This window comes from Stegastes partitus, unplaced genomic scaffold, assembly GCF_000690725.1.
Source record: "Stegastes partitus isolate 25-593 unplaced genomic scaffold, Stegastes_partitus-1.0.2 Scaffold899, whole genome shotgun sequence".
Lineage (NCBI taxonomy): Eukaryota > Metazoa > Chordata > Actinopteri > Pomacentridae > Stegastes > Stegastes partitus.
This window is the reverse complement of record NW_007578630.1, coordinates 198,819-222,165: the sequence shown is the minus strand read 5'-3', so window position 1 is coordinate 222,165 and position 23,347 is coordinate 198,819. Positions and strand designations below refer to the sequence as shown.

The 23,347-nt window shown below is 40.9% G+C and overlaps 1 protein-coding gene and 1 non-coding gene across 2 annotated transcripts; both read right to left on the bottom strand.

The window, feature by feature from the left end:
* Window positions 1-3,327: 3,327 nt before the first annotated feature.
* On the bottom strand, window positions 3,328-5,714 carry snai1b (snail family zinc finger 1b). Its single transcript, XM_008293649.1, has 3 exons — window positions 5,454-5,714; window positions 4,609-5,163; window positions 3,328-4,272 (listed from the first exon to the last, which is right to left on the bottom strand). Exons 1-3 carry the CDS (start codon window positions 5,533-5,535, stop codon window positions 4,091-4,093), a joined length of 819 nt encoding a protein of 272 aa, XP_008291871.1. The 5' UTR covers window positions 5,536-5,714; the 3' UTR covers window positions 3,328-4,090.
* Window positions 5,715-16,973: 11,259 nt separating this feature from the next.
* trnaa-ugc (transfer RNA alanine (anticodon UGC)) lies at window positions 16,974-17,045 on the bottom strand. The gene has a single exon. It is a non-coding gene; the product is annotated as a tRNA-Ala (tRNA).
* Between the last annotated feature and the right edge of the window lie 6,302 nt (window positions 17,046-23,347).

The following is a 23,347-nucleotide window of genomic DNA, read 5'->3' as shown; positions in this document are numbered from 1 at the left end:
TTTGGGTGCAATGGACACAAAGTTGGGAACGTCTGTTACACACACAGTTTCTCATTTGTTTACTCTCCTGTCCCTTTATGGCTCATCCTCTACCCTCTGACCCTGTGGGACAGAGGGTCTGTGTTTAGGAGGAAAGCACCAGCCACATAACACAATCACTGAAACACACACACACAAACCATTGAAGGGGACAGCAGGAGTGCGGAGGTGGGCAGGAAATGGCGTGTACCCCCTCCTGTTGGCCATATCCTGTCCTTGGGTAAAACTGGCTTATTTGCACAACGATCTGAGCTCTTTGTACGCATTCATCACCTCGTTGCATGCAAGCAGACACGTTTGGAAAGGTCCTAATGTTAAAGAAGGAGTCGACAGTGTTGTCCTGTTGTAACGAAAAAAAATAAAAAAAATTCTGGACTCATCACTGGGAGAAGAGAGATGTGCATGTGTTCTGCACATGGATTGTCTGTTTGCATGAAACCATCCAGAATTATTCAAAACCCTCACTAGAAAAGCATCCGCAGTGAGCATATCTCACTGCCCTCACAGCACATGTCATTGATCAAGTCTGCGTTGCAACATGTGGCATTCCTCAGTAAATTCTACTCCCTACTGATTTGATTAATGGCCCACAAACAGAAACACTCATTCTTCTGCAGACACCCACCAAGCCACCCACTCCCCTCCTCCTCCAATGTCCAGTCTCTTCTCCCTTGTTGCTTTCCCCCTCCCATTATTATATCTTATCCCTAGTTCGCCCTTTCCTGCAAACTTCATGCCATTCGTTTCCTCGTCCGACAGGCTCCCTTATTTTCTACGAGAGCAGAGTAGAGGCTGGGGGCCTTTAAAAGTGTAAATGATGGGGTTTTTTTTATGTCTTTTTAAGGATAAAGGTAGATGAGAGTCCACTGGGACAGCTCCAGCAAAGGAGGCTTGGCACTGAGGCTTTGGGCAGTGACATTGTGTAAGAGCTCTGAAGCTTGTAAGAAGGTTTGAAACTTTAACCCAGTGACTTAGCCCTCCTGGCTGGAATCTGATCCTCCAGTGAATCAGTCCTGTAAACTCTGCCAGTTCTGATTTCAGCAAATACTCTCTCCTCCTCAGTGTGGACCACTGTGAAGCCCGGCAGAGAGACAGCTCCCCTTCACAGGGACACACAAACACGCACATGCATCCATGTACACACAAACAGCTGTAGCCGCACCCAGATGCTTTATATCAGCACTTTTTGGACGGGCTGTGTTTGTACAAGACTGACAGGCCACTTCCTGTGTCCTAAACATTACCGCAAACACATGCACTGAAAGCAGAGCAGCAAAGGGGTAAAACCGCCATTTCAGCTTGCAAAAATGTTTGTCCCACATGTTGGAAAAAAGTTTGATTCATTGTGAATATGCACTGCTGCTTCCTATTGCTCTAAGGCAGAGATTACGCAGTCTTGCAGTTGGTTCTGTTCGACACATGTGAAGCCTCCCTTATGATTCTACGCTGGATGATTGTTTACAAAGAGCCACATATTTTTCTGTTTCCAAGATGACGCCATTCTACAAAATAAAACTCATCAGACTGCAAATTGTCAAACATTAGCTTATGCATACACAAAACCAAGGAAGTTTTTCATCAGACAGTCTCCAGGCTTTAAATTCACTTGGGTATCTGCAAGAAACGGGAAAAAACAAAAAAGAAAGAAAGAAAGAAAAATAACTATTTAACTGTCATTGTTTTCATTTATTAGAGCAAAGTAAAAACACTTAGACATTCTTTCCATGAGAATAACAGTAAGAAATTTAAATGAGTGGCAGTCCCCTTTTCTTCGTAATTAGGTCAGCATAACATTATTTCCTGTTACAGGAAAATCAAATTATTACCTTGATTTAAGCTGCACGAAGAGCAGACAGAGCAGCCCACTCTCTGTTAGACAACGGTATTGGATGTCTGTCACTAATGGCTCAGGAATGTCAAATTAGTCAGGGGCCGCATGCGTGACACTGTGAACATTAAAATACTTTGAGGAGACCAATATGATATTACACACACAACAACACACATTGAAAAAGAGAGGTGACAGGTCCAGTGATCTCATTGCCTCAAAGCTATAGAGTGATAGGCTGCCTCCTACACACTGCAAACCAGAAAAATGTCCCCCTAGCGAGATGTCAGAGTTTTAAATTTCAAAACGGCCGAAAAGTATAAGAAATGACAGTCTATTTAGCAGCACGGTTTGATATGAATTTGTGGAGGTGGACTTTGAATATCCTAAGGTGAAACGGAATATCATCCACCTCTATAGCATTATCTGACATATCGTCTCTACCCTTCACCTCCATCCACACCAAAACATGTCACCGTCGGCAGTTCAGGCGGAGTTCAGTCCCCTGTGGCCCGTTTCTCTGCCTCTCTGACTCACCGCCTGTGTAGGTGTGCAGCAGCTAAATGACTCTCACCTCTTGCTAAACAAGAGCCCAGAAAGGCAGGCAGACAAATGAAAAATCCCCCTCGATCAAAGCAAACCTCTTTATTCAGTAGGTGTGTGCACGAATGTGTGTGCACATGTGTGGAGTCTGCCGGGTCCTGTTTACATTGGGCAAGCTAAGTCATGCAATCTGATCTCGGGCTTTTTGAGTGCCTCCTCAAGCCCCCCTCACACACACACACACACACGTGCATGCATCCACCTCTCAACACTGAGAGCTATTGGAGGAAACACTTTGTTACCTCACTAAGACATGCTGGCGTCAGTGTGTGTGGGTCAGGAGGGCAGCGGGGATTGAAGACACATTGCTGCCATATGCGCACCCTGAATGTTCAACCTCAGCTGGACCTAGAAGTACAGACTTCCTTTAAAAGTTCCTACAAGGTAACCAGAGTTGAGCCATTACTGAGCAGATGGCACTGAGCGGATGTGTGTTGATCCTGAGGTTCTGTTATATTTGTTGGTTTTGAGCCAAGTTTCCTGTTTCCATCTGTGGCCACACCTCCAGCAGGAAGTGGGTCAGTGGGATTCTTACGCTCTGCTAATTTCACACCGACTTTCTTCTGCAAACTTGCCCAACGTAGCCCTTTCTTGCTCAGCATTTCCCTCCTGTTCATTTCATTTGCTTGTCTGCCCCTTCGCTCTCTTTGGCTCTCCATGTGTGTGCACTGGCAGGTGTGTGCAGGTGTTCCCTCCATCACTCAGCATCCCACAAACCTATCCCTGCTCCCCCCTCAGCACACACTAACCCAAAAAATAATGCACAGCTCTGTCTTCCCACTCAAAAACTGTCATGTGCGTCAACTCAACACAACACCTGTTAACATTAGAGCACACAGAAACAGGCACGCTTTATATATATTTTTTTAAACAATGTTTTTATTTACACGTGGCAGAAGAAAAATGCACATCCATAAAAGGCACAGAATCACCATTTGAAAGGCATGTTTAACAAAATGTTTCATAAAAATGGTAGGTCAAAAACATTTTTCAAAAGAACATCTCATTTATATACTGTACAGATGACATTATTGGTGAAGGCAAGTTGTGTTTTTTTTGGTCAAGCTCAAGTGGTCATTTCTCGTCCAGTAATACACATCGACTGCCGAAAGCGTTCGTGGCATGAAGGGGGCGAAAGGGCCGGAGGAGGGGGGTGTCACCTGTCGTCGAGGTCACAGCTAACACATCTCTCAGCGCCCTGCCTCCACAGTGCACCGTACACAGACAGCTGTCTCAACACTCACACTTGCTCATATACACACGTCATGTATGTATAGTACGGTGAGGAATGACATCCCCACATGCACAGACGCACAAACACACCCAAGCAGCTGCAACATGGCCAATGTCCCGGACCGGCCGGCACCAATGGAGTTTCCTGGGAATTAACTGCATGTCCAGCTGCCCTCAAATCACACACACACACACACGCACTTGACAGGATGCAGCAAAAATGTGCTGCGAATACCAATATGACCTCAGATCTGATAAACCTACAAAATCCTGAAATTAAGGCATTTAAAGCAGTCATATCATAGATGCAGTTGGCACCAGTCTCCAAATGTCCTCTGGGTGTGTCGGCCAACAAGCAGTCCTGAGAGCCATCCGGGGAATGTGAGTCTATGAGGCAGGACAGCATCCAGAAGCAGTGTGTTTGTGCAGCAGGGACATGCGGCTGAAAGTCCGCGAGCAGGATCCGCACTGGTACTTCTTCACTTCTGAGTGGGTCTGCAGGTGGGCGCGCAGGTTGGAGCGATCAGCAAAGGCCCGGTTACAGTGTTGACAAGCGAAGGGGCGCTCGCCTGGTTAAAGAGAAACACTGTCAGCACCAGCAAAACACTTAAGACATTCACAGGCCAAAAAGGTTTGTCCTCTGGTCATTGTTTTTCAAATGATCTACAGATAACAGACAAAAGAGCAGGAACACCCTAACTTACTTAATGCAGATTGCCCTTTTCATGCAGATCAAGTGTGGGGCTGATTAGATTGTGCCCCGCTAAGCAATAACATTTGCTCACACATCAGGAGACGTCAATGAATATCAATGATCACGGGGTGCAGACAGCTGTTACATTAACAAGCAAACAAGACTTGCAAATCAATAGTTTCACACAACTGTATGGAAAGTTGAGATTTACCTGTGTGGGTGCGAATGTGGCCCCTGAGCAGCCATGGTCTGGAGAAGGCCTTGCCGCAGGTGGGGCACACACAAGGCAGAGTGTGTGAGCGAATGTGCATCTTGAGGGCTCCCAGGCTGGTGTACTCCTTAGGGCAGTGTTTGCAGTGGAAGGCCGGGCGAGCCGAGACCTCTGTGGGCAGGGAGGGAGTCTGCTGCAGGGGGACACTGGAGGGGATCTGGTGGTGGGCCATCTGATGGTGGGACAGCGCTGAGAGGCTGCTGTACGTCTTACTGCAGTGCAGACAGTGGTAGACGTGCTGGATGGCATCCGGGCTGGGGGGATCTGAGGTACGTCCGCCATCCTCCTCTTCATCGCCACTGCTGCTTGAAGGAGAGCTGCTGAGGTCAAGGGGGCCCAGGGGGGACGGAGGCAGAGATACCGGGGTGATCGGGGAGGGCAGCGTGGGAATGGTGTCAATGCTGCTGAAGAACAGGGGGGTTGGATGGCAGGTCAGCGCAGAGCTGTTGTTCTGTGTTGGAAGTTCAGCCCGTGGAAAGCTTTCTGGGACAAAAGCTGGCAACACAGAGAAAATTAAGTCAGGTGGGTTTTCACCTGATAACCTAATAAAGCTCTAAACTTGTTTGCATTCTTGGTTTCATCTTACCGCCTGCATTCATCACAGGCTTTACCATAACACAACAAACTTTCCAGGTGACTAATAACACATCAGAATGTTTTGCCCCCTAGAAGCTGCATGTAAGTATCTTCTACCCCGCACATGGCTCTGTTTTGCGTCTGCAGGTAACTTGTGAAGAACTCATGACTGAGATGTATGAATTCAGTGAGAGGAAAAAAAAACTTACCGGTTTGGCTCTCCAGCTGGCTCTCCCTGTAGTATGGCTTCTTGTTGGAGAAATACTTCTTGACAAGAAATGAACGAGGCATGTTGAGCTCTGACTTCTCTGGCAAAGAAAAATAAAAAATAAAATAAAAATCGAATTATTTCCACGTCACGGGTGCGCACCGATCCAAGCGCTCCTGAGATGATGCAGTCGGACGGAGAGGAAAGGGGTGGGAAGAAAAACACGCTTGAAGAGATCAGCAAGACCTCTACCAACGTTGAATGTATCTTGTTCAGGACTTGCCTCCTCCTCATATAGTAGCCAGCGAGGAGAACCAGCGGGGTGGGTGGGCACATCTCCGCCTAAAGACACACCCCGTGCGTCAAGGCGCCACCACCCCCAATCAGCACAGGTGTCCAATGTGCCAAAAAGGTGCTGCAAGGCGCAAATCTAATCATTTCGTGACTCCAATGGCCCACTCTTACGCTATAGAAATACCCTATTGTTATTAAACATGAAGGGTTGATTGGTCAGCTCAGTGTTAAATGTTTCCGAACCTGAGTCGAAATGTGCATATCAATGCCTTTCATTGTGAGGAGACTGGGAGTGCGGATACGAACACATCATACAGAGTCAAATCACAGGGTTCTAAGAGCAACTTTCTTCACTTTTTTTTTTACTGTCAGCTCCTTTACAAAGATGTGTCACAAAAAGCTTGAGCGTCCTCTGTTGGCCCACACTATAAGGTAACAGCTGGTGGTGGCAATATGAACAATGTCTGTCCACAAATCTCCATAATAATAATAATAATGACGTAGAAGTAAAGAAAATAGTGACCAAAAGTTGGATATGTGAAGAAAAACAACGGCTTTTTATCTTCAGGGTGGAATATTTCCCTATTATCATCTCAGCTGTTGGTTTCAGATAAGTTAGACTACAATTAAACAATTTCCAAGAACATCATCTGAACTCTTACTTAATCACAATTAATCTCACATCAAGTATTTGTGCACAGTTGCTGTTTTTTTCTTTCGTTTTTGTTTTTAAAATCAATTGACTGCGAAATAAGTGACATTCTACGATGCGCCTGATGTTTCACGGGACTGCTGCTCGGGGCTTTTACGCACCCCGATGAGAAGAAGCCGTTTTTGAGTAGGTAGTCTGCTGGAGACAAACGCTCTGTTCTTTTTTTTGCTCTCTTCAATACAAACTAGTTCGTCCTGGCAACATTTCTTCTGCTCGCTCCGCAGGGAAGAAGTCCTTTTAGATAAAAGAGGCACTGTTCTCCAGATTGCTCTCAGCGGGACATGAGGTAAAATTAACCGAGCTGACGGGAACAATATGATGGGAGCCCAGACCTGCTAATTCATTGGCCTTTAGGGGGCATGAAATGCAACTTAGGGCCAGAAAATGTTTCATGTTTCAGTGTTTCATCCTTTTTCCTTAAATCTTGTGAGCAACTGTGTAAAAAAAAATCAAATATTTGCCCTAAGATGTACCAGGATACTTTAAAGAAACGGACTGGAACAGGACTTTCCATCTCTTGTGCATCTTGTCCTTTATTATTACTGTTTTATCTTATTTAATAGTGCTTCATCTGACTTTACTGTAGCTAAAGTTTTCAGTAAAGCATGTGTGCATAAATTCCAAACATGAACTCTGTCTGTGCATCTGCTGGTGCGCGAACCAAAAGCGCAAGAGCCTGATAATCAGCCCATTACGCATGAATGCCACGGTCTTCAGCGGTCCTGTTTAGCATTGCAAAGAGAGTCAGACACTCCTTTTTGGCAGCCCTGGTGGGTGATGGGGATATATGCACCTGTCTAAAGGCGCCATTGTCACGGCATGCTCAAAAGTTCACACATCGTTAGAGCGCTTGTTGACGCCGACGCCACGTAGACTGGAGGTCAGAGGGGGGCAGGACAGCAGTAAAAACAAAAAGCAAATAGCAAAGACACACGTGAAAGTAATCTGAGTTGTGGCTCTGCTGCTGAGGATGATCCTAACGGGGACAAACGGTGTTGGAGAGCTTAAATTAAGAGTTACAGAGCAGATCTACAGTTGACTTTAGGGTTGTGTTAGTATGATGATCTGTGTGTGGGGGTCTATTTCTCCCACACAATCTGCAGAAGCTATGACAGCATAAAGCATCCACCTGACCTCTTTCTCTCATGCACACACACACACAAACACAGTGTAGGAGGTTGTAAGAGTGAAAACAGCTGATTACACACTGCTGAATTTGCTCTTCTAAGCAGAGCAGTTTGAAAGGGTGGCTGCAGCAGACAGTTTGTGTTTCAACTGGGTTGGGGTGAGGACACGAAGACATGAAAACTTTTCTGCTCCTAACAGATGTTCTCTCCTCTTTGGCCTCAGGGATAAATGTGTTCCCACAGAGGCTCACACACTGTCTGCTGAAGCAAATCACAGATACTGTGGAAGACTGATCCTTCAGTCTGATTTCAGGAAGGTTTTAATTCCTGATTCTCACAAATACAGCAACACAGTGGAGGTCAGACAAGCCTCCATCAACATGAGCATGGTTTGTTGAAGCCTTTAAAGGGGGCACATTATGAGAGACAACCAGACGGTGGGAAATAGTTGGTTGGTTGGTTGGTTGCATGAAAAATATTTAGTGGCAATTTTCTTTCTTTTCTTTTTTTAAGCTGGAAAACACATCTTGTCTAATATAAATCTTGTTATATTAAATTGTATAAAGTTAATTTAAACAATTTTAAAAAAGCTAAAATAAAAACTATTTTTTGATGAGAAACATGTACATATAAATAAATATATTAAAGATCATTTATAGAATCATACAGAGGAGCAGCTTTTGGGTGTCACTCAGTAAGAAAGTTGCCATAATGGGGTTAATATGCTGTAAAACAATGTTGTCACTCTGGTTGTACAGTGTTTGGTTTGTACAAATCTGGACCATTGCCATGCAGTAAAAATGGATGTGCAGAAGCTTCAGCCCTGAACTTTTCTTCCAGAAGCTGGAGGAGACACTGGCTTGTAGTCTTCTGACCCTGTTGCTCTGAGACGGGAAACATTGTCTTTCCCAGAAAACACTTTTACTAGGCATCGTTTCTCAGCTGGTGTGTGGCTAACATGGCTCTTCCACAAACAAAAAATAATGCTTTAAAGAAAATAGTTTTGCACATAGTCAGTGGAATAGATAGCGTTTTTGTCCTACGTTGCTTTGACGTTTTAATGCAACGTGTGTGCTGCATACTACAGATGGCAGCTCATCAAAAAGACATTCATATTAGAATCCTGGAGGAAATAAGAAGAAAGCCCTGCAAGTTTCTGTGACATGAAAATACAAAATATGAACGTAAAGGAGAACTTAGGTGATTTCACACATCAAGTTGCACAAGGCGTTTTGTAGCTGTAGTGAGAACTGCACAGAATCTGATAAACTGCCTCAAGTGATATAACGTGAATCAGCATCAGGTGGGAGTGAAGAGTTGGAAACTATAAAATCTGTGGGAGTGGAGTTAGAAAGTTCCCAGACCTCATTTTTGTTTGAGGCTGAAGGCTTCAGGCTACGTCAGACAGTATAAGCTAAGCAGAGCCCACTCAGAAAACACACTGTGGAAAGAGCTGGGGTGAAACAATTCATTGTAAATCTAAAGAAATATTTTTTTGGAATGGTAATAAGCAGGTTCTGTTGTTTTGTTTTTGTGGTTTGTCACATTTTCCCTCACTGTTGGTTCATTTTGAACTGCAATATAAAATCCTGCACCTATATGGAGACGGCACAACAATGGCTAGAAATACAAAGAACCCCCCAAAAGTGCAACAACATCACCAATGATCAATTTTCATAAAACATTACAAAAAAAGTTTCTGTACAAGTGCCCACAGGTGATATCAATACAGGTTGGTCCACATTTAACCACGTTTCCGTACTTGTCCACGATCTGTAAACACAATTGCGATTAAGCCAGATTAGAATCGTCGTCTCTCATTGTGCAGAGCAGCATAATATTTTTTACTTTTTACATAAAAAGTGATGTGGTTACTGTGAACAACAGATTTTTCAGGTCCATATGGTTTTTACTAGATTGAAACCATAACATTTTCCTGCTTTCATACAGAAACATTTTCTTCTACACTCATTTCTTGCTTTTATTCCTCTCTTGGAAGATAATTCAATAAAACTGACTATTTGAGTTTTCATTCTTTAGCGTGGCTTGACATGTGAATATATTTTAGATCCTGCCTGAGCTGGAGAATGGTGGCTGTACTGTCCTTCATCATGTGTTTGAATAGAGGCCAGCTCCCAAGCACCTACGACGATTATTCATGTTTGTGCTCAAGTAGCCGTATTTTACATTTTAAAACCCCTTGATAGCCGCTGATCAACCAAGTGTATTGTTACTATTCACTCCATTCAGACTACAGGTAACGGCCACTTGAGTGCATTTACATTTGCTCTTTATGCAGGTTTTCCCCCCCACTGACTGAAGAAGAAGAAGCAGCGCAACAATAGCACAAAGAAATCAAGCGATCTTTAAAGAATACAGCAGTTTGAGAGACTCTTTGGTTTGAAAATGTCCTCTTTTCCATTTAAGGTGTCAGTACATTCGTAAATTTGTGATGATCCGATGCATTGTTATATCTTCAACTCACCCACAAAACAAGCAGGGTGAGAATTGTCGGACAGCTTCTAGTGCTTCACACTTTTTCACTTCATGACATGTTTGTTTGTTTGTTTGTTTGTTTGTACATATGGACTAGAGCACATGAGTGCAGCCCTACAGAGGTCCTTAAGCCCACCAGGAGGGAGATAAGATTATCCCAGAGGAATGCAGAGCTGGTCATATGAACACAAACTCCCACACACATGCTCTGTAGTTTGTACATTCTTAGCTCAGGTCGCTTGATCAATCACACACGTTGTGGTCAAGATCACTTTGATGAGGAGAGAGGCAGCCAACATGTCATGCCGACTGTGAAGCATATGTAGCTCAAACAACCAACCGGATATGTTCCAGTGGCACATAATAATCAGTGCAGGCAATTAGTGTTTTAACAGCGGTTCCCAAACTGGTAAGACAAACATCGATGAGGAAGTTGGAGGCTGTATGTGTATAACAAGAGCAAAATGCGCTCTGAAAGTAATTTTGAATCCGTTAAATCAACTGAAGCCAGGTTAAACTTGTTGTTTTATCATTCTATGGACATGATGGTTTTGCTATTTTGTCATTATTAAACAGATTAATTGATTGTCAAACCGTAAAAAAGGCTCAAACTGAAGACAACTTCACCTCCATCCTAAACCTACGCTGACTTTCTGTGCTGTGGACCACCTCTGCCATGAAAATGTCGCTGAGCTGTGATGTTAAAGCAGTTTTTGTTGAATTATTAAAGGTTTGGCTGTTGTTGTTTTTAATGCAGATTGAGGCATCGAGACAAGTGGAAGAAGTCTGAAGAGACCGAATCACAAGTAATCGGTTTTGTTTGTTTGCTTGTTTTCAAACACAAAATTATTTGATATTTCAGTCTCATAAATCATGTTTTTTTTTTTTTTTACTTCCTCTTGCTCTCATTCAAAGATGCATGTGCATACTGCATTATTACTTATCAATTTCAAATCATACATCATATGCTCATGTGGTTTTTGTACACCTATCACCACCAGATAATTAATAAAACATGATTATATTTGGTCAGAGTTCTACTGTTGCACGATGGCCTAAACAAACACGAAGACACCTGAATGAGTTGTGAACAAACACTCTCACATCAGATGGGAACATTTTTCTATTTTTATACAAGGCAGTGAAAGTCGATGTTAGTACACAACACAGTGTGGACATTTGAGACGCAGGGTGTGTCTGTGTACCTTTAAGTCTTTCTCATTATCCGGCTGTACCTATTAAATTTTCTATCACATGCACTAATGATCTGCTGCGGATGCTAACGGAGGTGGAATTAGTGTTCGTGTGTCACTGCTCTAACGTTATCTGCACTTCAGTCCCACCACAAGCGCCCTTTGATGTAATATGCGGTTCCTATAAAGACTGCCTTGTAGATACCACATGAAAAACCTTATGCAATACTTATGTACAAAATTAATGCTGACGTTTAAAACAAAATCAAACAAACAAAAAAAAAAACACATGGGAGCTCGGATATTTGTACAGGTTTTATTTTATTTTGATTCTTTTAAATCATATTTGTGTGTCCTATTCCTTTCTTCTTGTTTTATCTTCATGCATTTGATGGGCTGTACGCACAGCACTCCATTCATGCTCGTAGTTTAAAGCGGCTACACAAATAAACTTGCCTTCTTTGGTTAAAATGGTTTGAAAAAATAGTAATTACATGTATGGTTTTTGCATATTACACATTGCTAGTATTATTCTGAATATTTCATTGTTCTATTCATCTTTAATTTATATCGCAGCAATCAAATATGTAATTACCAACGGTTTTACTTTTTTATACTACACAGACGTTGACACTGAGTGGCTGTTAAGATGTCAAGCAAAGCCAAAGCATTTCATGCAGCTCTGACATTTTTTCTGTCTTTCTTGCTTTTTGATTTTGGAATCTCTCTGTAGTAAATCTTTTTTTTTTTTTTTTTTTTTAATTTAACTTATCTTTAATTACCTGTTTTTGAACTATGAGGGATTTCCTGCTGCTGCTGAAGGAACTTGATTGAAAGTTGCATGTGGTTTAATTAGAACGTTTATTTTGAACTTTAATTTATTTGTGTGTGTGTGGGAGTGTGTGTGTGTGTGTAAATATATATGTACACACATATGAATCACAGTATAATTAAAGTACTCAAAACAAAATAACTCAGAAAATTGAAGGAAAATGAAGGCCCTAAAATCCATCCATTTTCTATACACCGCTTTATCCTCATTAGGGTCACGGGGGGGCTGGAGTCTATCCCAGCTGACTCAGGGTGAAGGCAGGGGACACCCTGGACAGGTCACCAGTCTATCACAGGGGCACACTTAGAGACAAGGCCCTTAGATCTGAAATACATTTTTAGGATTAAACCCATCACAGTATTACTTGTTGTTTTTTTAAATTCTGTGCTGTTTATTCCACTGGACAGTCAATCCCAATTTTATCATACAATCATTGTCTTCCTCAAATAATGTGAAAACTTGTTTCAACCTGTTTTGTTTTCAGGCCTCTGCCAAAATCAACCTACAAAAAAACAAACTGTAAAAGCGGCGCCACCTATTGTTCATATGGTGACGTGATCTACAAGAGGAGTATTTCATGACTACACCACAAGGGGGCGACCAAAGATCAATAATGCTACTTGGGTTTACAGGTCAATAGTTATGTAAGAGGTCAAATACAATGTCAAAGTCTTTAAAAAAATAAATAAATAAAATACAGCAAGACACATACTCCATGGGTGCAAACACCACGAGCAGTGAGACCTTTACTGCATGTCAGTCCTCTGATCTCTTTCCCCATGTTTCTTGTCCGTCTATATCTATCAGCATCACTCCACATTTTAACACTTGTGACTTACATGACTGAGATGCGGCACGTCCCTCAGCCTGATGCACACTGGTATGCAAACAGAGGAATCATGAAAGAATTAGAGAGACGCTTGACAAGACACATTCCTCCGTGTCTAGTCAAGTGCTGTGCGCCTTGTCGTGCCAAGTGCTGAATGGAGAAAAGGTCACGTTTGTTGTGATCTGGCAAATCCACATCAACCTGTTGTGTGTTATGACTCAACAGCAAAAACTCTCCGGTTGGACGGTTGCAACATAATGACTTGTAGATGTACCACAAAGAATTTCATCTGTCAGGAGAAATACACCCGATCTGTTTTTTCTTCTTAAATCGTTTCATGGAATTTTCATTGCTTTTCTTTATACATCCATTGGAATGCCTTTCTAGGAAAACCAACTGCACCTTACTGCAAACACCACTGCTGAACTCTGGGATTTGATGTTTGTTGTCTTTCAAGTTGACCTGTGCAGCCATGATATTGATTTTTTTTTTAACTATTTTTGTTTCTTAAACCCCTTGTAAACGATTTCCTCTGCTGAGTTTGGAGTCTTTAGGTTTCTCTGAAAGGAAACTGGGGCATGGTTTACACTGATATGTATTAGATGCATTCTGCAGTGTGGTCAGCAGCCTCAGTGCAGGAGGCAACCAGAGCTTCAGACAGGAGTGACTGATGTTTCTCCTCCTTTCGTGCCTTGAGAAATGTTAGCTTGACACCTGGGTAATGGATATGTCACAATTATGTAAAGGTGGATGCTAACAGACATTTTTAGGTCATAATGTGCAGACATGTAGTATGTGGGTTAGACAGTTACAGATACCTAACTAGTACACGTGAAGGCCTGACCCTCTAGTGGTCTTGTTTCATGGCAGATAGTGTGTCCTGCTAGACAACCAGCCTAGACTAACTTACTAAAAGCAGATGCGATTAATCTATGTCAGTTTAAATGCTTTTTTTTTTTTTCTGGGGTAGAACTATATGTTACCGTGTGTGTGGTGCCCTTTATAACATTTTACAAAACGAGCGTTGCCTTCAGGGTTTTTGTCGGTCTTCTCATTCCTCCCTGTGACGGCACGCTGAGACAGCAAACCTCTAATTTGCTAACTTCTATTCAATGATCTTCTCTGCATACTACTTTTGTCTGGAAAGCAAAGGTTAGCCAAAACTGACAAGATCAATGTTATTTTTTGGAAAACATAATTTGAAGAGAATGAACTTAAACGGTATTTGCTCAGTATTAAAAACTTTAGCCATCATAAACATCATAATCCAACACAAAATATTCACAGACAAATACAAACCATGCATGCACATGTGTGAATATGTTTTTCATGTGTGATAGAATCTTATTTTTAAAAAATAGATTACATCAGAAAAGTTCACATAAATATTTCCTACTATCAATAATGTCTACAAGGGTTCAGTATAATAAATTGGAATGTGCTATGAAGAGAACGTTTGGTCCCGTTTATGTTGAGCATTAAAGGATATAAATGAGATGTAAATGAGCAGTGGACACACCACAATACAATGTAGGGGATTCACTGAGGTTTTTAATTATTTCAATGTGGAAAACACAAGCAGCACGATCAGAAACTGTCAACATGGTCCACACTTCTGCAGGCAGAACTATGTGTTGACAGCACATTTATAGATATTATGGGTTTGGTCAAAGAAATCAGGTCAGTAAAGAGCAGTAGTCCAAAACAACCTACTATAAACCTAAAAATAAAAAGCTGAATGTGTAAGCTGCTCCTCTAGTTAATACCAGCTGCACAGAGGCTGTGGCTGTTGAGCCCCTGGGTACACTCAATCTTCAGACCGACTAAAAACAAAAAAAAATGAAGCAATAGATATTTTTGTACCAAGAGCATTTAGAGTCTGAGGAAGAACAGATGGAAAAGCATAGATGTACAGTCATCATGTTTCATGATTTTGCACATACTGGGACATTTAAATGGAAAAGAGTCACCGTAGATGCTTCTCTGATGATACTATATGATGGATACGAATCTGGACTGACTAAAGCTTTTGCACGTTGTTGTATTTGTATATGCAGCACAATATGAAAGCATTTGTGAGTTCTGTCTGGACATGAACAGTTTATGTAACAAAGTAAACTAGCAAATGAGTTTATAGCATACTGCTGCAATTTAAAGACCCCCTCTAAGAAAAAAAACATATATATATATTTTCACCTTGTTATAAGGTGTGTTTTTATATTCTAGAAGATGCATCATGAGTAAAATTAGCGTTCAACCCCATGGCGTTTCCACCTTGCAACCAAAGTGTACCAACCGCCGCCTCCACAACACAGATTCAGACAGCCAGGGTGTCATACATCACAAACCTAAGGAACCAATCCTATCAGCTTGCAGGGTCAGGCTTTCTGCGATTCTTTTTCAGAATCAGCATCTGGTTACTCCATTTTTTCAGCTTTCTGTAATATAGTGCAGTTGTTGAGTGTTTGGCATAGGTGAGCTGGTGTGCTCCAAGCGATTTGGGATTTCATAGGTTGGCGCATTCGAAACAGCAACAGTGTAGTTAAATATAAGTCATTTAGAGGCATGAAGAGAGGACTTTCATGGAGAACATTTCTACATATGTAATACGCAGATATGAGGTTTTTAATGGTCTAATCAATGACAGATAACGGACATTACAATATAAATTAAACTCAACCTGTATTTTATATTTGTATGTATTGACATCTTGTTCCTCAGAAATGTGAGATATTTGCTATGCTTTCTTTGTCTGCATCATTCATGTACTTGTAAAGAAAACACTGCAAAACAAAACTTGTAAACCTCAGCCAATCTAAATGAAATTAACAAACGTAATAGAAAAACACACAGGATTAGAACTGATTTAGTAATCACTATGAAAACAAAATTTAACTACATCGGTCTGCTGTTTGTTAAAAGTTTCCCCCCCAAAAAAATCTATAATTAGACGGACTCAAAGTCTCTCAAGCTAGTTTCAGTAATTAGACGGCTCCAAACATGTTAGCTTGCAATAATAATGCATTAAACCGTCCATGCAAAAGCACTTTGACAAATATTACAAACAAATCAAAGTTAAAGGTCACAAATTACCATGTGTGCCTCTCAGACTGCGCAGAATGGTTATTTTGGGCCATATGGTTTCCCTCTGTAGCCATATTGCATCAGACCCACAATACCACAGGTGTGCCCCTTGACTAAACTGTGGTCATGTGACCTGTTACGTCTTAAACATTGTAATAAACAGCGTTACATTTTTAATCAAACATTAATATTAGAGTTGTTTATTTTTACATTTACATTTTTTAAAAACATCTTATTTATTGTAATTTTAATCAGCGTTAACGACCGTATGAATTTAAACATGAATAAAATTGTGAAAGAATATTAAAACAAACTTGAACTAAGAACCTCAGTCTTACTTTTGGACAGTTACACAGATGTTTATGAAATAAGATTGTCTTGAAGTCGTTTCCTCACAGATTTTGGTCCAGACAAGCTCACTAAGCTGCAAGGTGGAGTACAATGGGTTTGATATGTGTATTTATCGTTTGTGAAAGCCTAGGTAAATTTAAAAAAAAAAAAAAAAAAGCAAAGTGGATTTTTTCATAACCTGTATGGATGTTTCTTCTTCTTCTTTTATTCTATTTTATTTTATTTTATTTTATTTTATTGGCGTGTCCGGTCCAGCATCATAACAAGCACAACGATGATGTGACTTCTGTGTTGTGCTGAACTAATTTGCTTTGCCAGGGGGAGCTTTATGAATATAAGCCCCCTCTTGATAATCAGATTTTTTAATTTTTTTAATTTATTGATTTATTTATTCTATTTTATTGCGTATTACTGAATTTTACGTGACACTGCTGGACCTGACAGAGGAAATGAGTAAAGAAATAGAAAAGAGCATCGTGTACAGAAATGAGGAGAGTGAAAAGAAGAGACTAAGACACCCCAATCTACCGACTGCGACACCTCTGTATGGATATTTCTTATCACCGCACCACAACACGCAGCAAGCAAGAACAACAAAACGAGTGGAGATGCCGGGGATTGAACCCGGGGCCTCATACATGCAAAGCATGCGCTCTACCACTGAGCTACATCCCCTACTGGTGCACAGCCCGTCGGTCATGTGTTTTCAAACGTGAGCAAACATGCCTAAGTGGAGGATTTGAGCGCTGTAAAAGGAGACGATGTCGAGGAGGTTATTTTTATTCTGACCGAGGCCAAGTTATGTAATTTCATGTCCCGACATTAGCCTCTTCACCACCGTTGACCCAGCTCTGTGTTTCATTTTCTGTGACGAAAAAGTTACTGGATGGGCCAAACAAAATAAAGAGCTCCCAAAGTGTTTCCTGCTCAGGGGGATTCTGGCTGTTTTTAGTGGTGGAGTGGAGAGATAACGTCAGGATGGATGAATGGAAAAGACACTGTTGAATATGTAGCCCGTTTTTTGTTTAATAAATCCTTGTGTTATTTTTAGCCTGCAGGTCCTGTTTTGGTTTCAGTCAAGGGACACATCTGAGCAAGAGACTCCTCCTCTTCCCACGCTAACTGCAAAGCAAATAACAAACTGATGGGGATGAAGACTAATGTCAGGACTAAACCAGGCAGGTGAATGAATTTGCAACACAGTGTATCTGAAACACACTGATTCCAACACAAGTGGCAGAATTTCATTGCTTTCTCGTCCTCCAAGGTACCCTAATCCTTTGGGGAATTTAAAATAGCTCCCCTCATTAAGTTTAATAATATCCTCCAGGGGAGCGTGAATGAGGGTCTGTCGTCCCCCTCTGGAGAACACGGCGTGTCCTCACTCATGCTGTGTTTATCAGAGCACCCCTTGCCAAGGACACCACTTCCAGGCCCTGTTTGCTCTGGCCTTGTAGGGGCAGGCCCATGGGATCCACGCATGGCATGAGGGCTGACGAAGGGGAGAGAAGGGGTGAGAGACTGATGACTTCCCAGTCTCTGTTTGCAGACTCTTAAAACCAGGGCTGCAGAAAGGGGGACACCGGTTAACATCAGCTCTGTTGTTGTTGTTGTTGTTGTTGTGTGAATTTGGACCAGTGACGAAAAGCACTATGCTGAGTAATAAGGAATAGCGGACTGTGTTACGTGGTCAGGGTTATCTGGGGACTGTAGAGTGCTGCATGACTGTATGCAATATGAGATTCACAACGAAATTCTTTATCTGAGGCCATCCAGACGTCACAAGTGGACAGTATCAGGGAGAATGGCTCTGACTTTGGTTTGGGGTTTCAAATATTCCTGTCCTGGTATGTATGGTCTGAATTTGCCCTCTGCCCTTGTGCTCCTGTTTAGGCCCGGAAACAAATGTCACATGTCGCATTCCATTTTGAAAGCAAAAGCAACAGATAATATCTCTTATTTGTGGCATTTACTTTATGGCATATGATATGAGTGTCATTGTAGATATGGAAGTCTGTAAAATTTCAAGCATAATTTTTCAAATCTTGTTTAAATAACACCATCACAGGAACTAGTAAAAATAAAAGTCGGAATATTTCACTGTTATTTCTCATCATGCCACTGACTCAGAATCCACGATGTTGGATTAGATTAAAAGATCTCTGATTATGGATGAGCTGAAATATGAAAAAAAAAAAAAAAAAAAAAGTGAAGCTATCATGACAAATCCCATCTTTGCACACACATTAAAAAAAAAAAAAAACTTTGATAACTGAGGTATGACAAATTGTACCACAATATTCTGGCAGGACATTTTGATGCCTTGACATACAATAAATGGTAGTTTGATATGCTTCTGCGAGCAAGACTTTAGTGGCAAATTTATTCTTATGTTCACTGTGGAAGAGTTTGTTAGGATCATAATGGATTCTCCTGCTTTGTGTTCCACTGGAAATAAACTTGGCCTTCAAGACCAATGTAACAAGCCGAGCTATGAGCACTGGGAGTACACGCATATTTATAGCAACTGCTTAAGAATTTACCGTCAAACATCTCCTCCAATAATCTGTGGGGCAATGCATTGAGCTGAATATGTGATGTCCACAGTAAAAAGCCTGCAGTCAATATATATATATATTAGTTATATTTGGAAATCCATTTTCAAACAACAGAACTACTATTTTAATTTAAACATAAAATTGATATTTTGTACACAATACTGTAACTGACACTTACCAGTGAAAAAGCAATATTGCAAATGATGCTGATATTATTGTTCAATGTTTAGTGTCTGGCAAAGCACAGCAGGTGTTAAAAAGTGTTTATGGAAAAACACTCATTTTGCACAGTGCTTATTATGCTGTCTTATTTTAGAGACACATTTTATTGCCTTAAGTGAGCATGGTGGAGCCAGCTCTGAAGACTTTATATTCCTTTGCAGAGTTTAATCTGCAGATTATTTTCCTAATTAATAGGATAAATTAATGAGAAATACATTTGAAAAAACACAGAAAGTTAATATATAACTTGTTTGTTTTGTCTGACAGTTAAAAACTCAAAAGCATTCAGTTTAACAGAAAACTAACACAGGACATAAAACAACTGACAGGCTGAAACCTGTAATTGCAAAAAATAATAATTATTGTTCAAAGTATGAATAATAAGATGAAGAACTATCCAAATGGTCTGCAATATTATTTTATTATTTTTTAAATTAAAATGTCAAGTCAAAAAGTAGCTACTGTCTATAACGAATACACTTATAAACACAGTATTTCTACCTGAAATGCAGAGGAGAAGGAATATAACGTTATGAAAATAAAGATGCACTCAAGTTGAACAAATGTACAAAGACAAGTGGTTATTATTTCCATGTCCCCAAGTGGAATGTATGAATCTTGATGTCTTGCATGTTCTCGTTTGTCTCACTGTGTCTTCACCTCTTCATAAAGTGTGGAATTTGGAAATAATTATGTGCATACAGACAGAGAAATGTAAAAAAAAAAAAGCAAAAAAAAAGAACAAACTTTTTAAAACTAATTCAGCAGTTGTTTAAACATTATCATCTTGTTGTTTATTTCACACACAAACCAAAATGAAAAACATCAGATTGGGGTTTTACACAGAGCTGCATGCTTTCTCTTGAAGATTGGGTGCCATGACAACCCTTAGTCTCCACTGGTTGCTTTGCAAACCTTGTGTTAACAACAAGAAGTAGAATAATACAAATAACATCGAACATAACTTCCCGAATGTCAGTCAGTCTGCCAGTTTGCTGTACAATTAAAATATCTCATATTCATGATCCCCAGAAGATGCATCCTTACGACTTTTCTTCTAGCGTCTCCATGGTTGGCATTTTTGTTTTTGAGTGACGTATATTGGGAAGATCGCCCTAAACTTTTCTACATTCACATCCCAGCCAGCATTGTAATAATTTTGAGAAATTTTGTTTATGGCCGAGTGCGAACATGAATTTGTAGAAATGACAGGGGCATCGGTCCTGTCCTTGGAATGCACAGTTGAAACCAGAAGTTTACATAAACTGTTTAAAAAGACAAAACCTTTTTTTTCTCACTGTCTGATGTCAAATCAAACTACACTTTTCTTGTTTTAGGTCAGTTGGGATTACCAAAATTATTTCTATTTGCTAAATGCCAGAATAATGGAAGAGAGAATTTTTTATTACTGTCGTTAAAGTCAGAAGTTTACATACATTTCCTTCGTATTTGGTAGCATTGCCTTTATACTGAATGACTTGGGTCAAATGTTTTGGGTATACAACAATAGTTTCCTGGAATTCTGGCCCATTCCTCCTGACAGAACTGGTGCAACTGACTCAGGTTTGTCTTGCTCCACACACCTTTTCAGCTCTGCCCACTAATTTTGTACAGGATTAAGATCAGGGCTTTGTGATGGCCACTCCAAAACACTGACTTTGTTGTCCTTAAGCCACTTTGTAACTACCCAGCATCTTCAATCAAAACACTTCATCTCTGGGACACAGATCCCGTCTCCTTCCTGACCAGTATGATGGCTGGACATTCCCATGGTGTTTATACTTGCATATAATTGTTTGAACAGATGAACGTGGGACCTTCAGGCATCAGGAAATTGAACCCAAGGATGAACCAGACTTGTGGAGGTCCACAATTCTCTTCCTGATATCTTGGCTGATTTCTTTAGATTTCCCCATGTTGTCACAAAAGGAAGCAGTGTGTTTGAGGTGTGTCTTAAAATATATCCACATGTGTGCCTCCACGTAACTCAGATGTTGTCAATTAACCTAATAAAAGCCTCTAAAGCCATGAAATCATCATCTGGGCTTTCGCAAATAGTTTGAAGGCATAGTCATCTTAGTGTATGGAAACCTATGAAGAAATGACTAAAAGATTCTCTAAAAAAAAATCTCTTTCTAATTATTCTGGCATTGAGCAAATAGAAATAATTTTGGTAAAGCTAACTGACCTAAAACAGGAAAAGTTTAGTCTGATTTAATGTCAGAATGTGAGAAAAAAAAAAACGAAAAGGTTATATGTCTTTTTATACAGTGTATGTAAACTTCAATTGTATGTGTGTTGTTGCATTGCTGTGGCAACACAGGGAGCAGCAGCAACCTTGTATCTTCAGGGGCTACTGTCTTATCATCAGCCTGCAGCCAGCAATGCAGGGGCAGAGAGGCCTGAGATGAGAGGAGAGTGAGGCCCCAAAAATAAGGCCTGCAGAGTGCACTGGGGTGAACATCGTCATGTTGAAACGAAAACCAGAATGTTTTGACATAATTCAGAAAGTCATGTTAATGAGATTTAGATTAGACTCCTTTTATTCAACTAAACAATACATGTTCACTACCATGTTGTCAACCCTGCAGAAGGGAGAACACATATTTACACTTCCTTTTCACGTTTCACACAGAGCCACAACAACAGTCATTCTTGTCCATCCCGTCAGGATCTGTTCTGTCTCGTTTAGGAAGTTGTTTTGCTGTGTGCGTCAGGCGTCGCCACACAACGAGCTGGACCTCTGAGTCAGCTGAGTCAACCTGTCCATCGCCACGCCTCGGTCTTTAACGAAACAGCTGTGTTTACAACACAAGGTTTGATTGATGCCTGGGTCCGACTCATAGCTGTGTCAGCCGGGGCAAGGACAGGCATGCTGTTAAACAAGAGCTGCATGTCACATTCATGAACATGAACACAGGCAGGGAGGGAGAGAGAGAGAGAGAGAGAGCGAGAGAGACTGCCGTGGCCTTTCACCTATTTCTCCAACCAGCTTGGGAAACTGTGGGAATCCAGGCAACTTCAGTGAAAGCTCCAGCAGGGATAAAGGAACAGGGGGAAAAAAAAAAGAGGCAGACAGTGGAAAACCATAACCTCTTCTCTTTCTGCGTCCTTGAGCAAATTTGAGTTACTTGTGAGCTGTGTGAGCTCACATTCGTTACAGGAACGTTGCTACAAATATCATAAAATGTACTGTATCTGTTGTGCACCGCAGCTAGCAGCATGGCTGGGCATGCTTCAAGGACATGACATAACAAGTCCTACCAGGTCCTGTGACTTCTTCTGATTAGTTTAAGAACACAAACATTAACACAAGCACAGATGCACAAACTGTTCTTGCTAAGTGTTTGTGTTCACTGTGTCACTGGGGTTTGGATATCATCACCACCGCTGTGTGCTGGTGTGTGTCTGCGTGAGTTGCCTAGCACCTGGTAACTGTATAGGCCGAAACCTTATCATCCTCACTTCAGACAGCTCACAATGAACTCTTCGTTATCGTCCCTAGTCGGTGTGGCAACGGCGTGACAAAGTCTGAAGCAGAGAAACCAGCTTACTAATAAATCTGCGTGAGACATAGGCGTCTGGAGACTGCTAGGTGTGGTTCATTTGTTGTCAGTTTGCATTTAAGATATCGAGCCACACCGCCTGGTTTGATTATTCACATTAACATGTGTTGTGAAACATATGAGGACACTTTAGGTCAAAATCAGTTGATACCAGTCAGATGTACACAAAATAAAAGAAAGCACATTGGTTTCTGATGTGACATAATCAGAACATACTGTAGATGCTGCGTCATCACTATAACTATCTTTTTGACTGGGGCTTGACTAATAAACTTTGACACAAACAAAACATGTCTTATTGTATTCGGTGAAGCAAATGCACAATCTTTCCATTTGTATTTATAAGTACATTAGAATAAAAGTTGCCTTGTCCTTGAAGAGGGTCTCCAGGAGTAGAATATCATTTTTAACCAAGTGTGACTAGAGAATAAATGCTTGCCCTGATAACAATGATAAATGAACAGACAGTCGTCCTCAAATGTATTCATAACCTCCCATTAAAGAAGGAAAAAAAAACAGCTGTCACTGAAATAAGTTGAAATTGACAAACGTAATAAATAAAAATGTAATAAAACTCGTGCTTTTGAATTGTGGCTCAACAGAAATTAAAAAAAGCAAGTAAACAAGCATG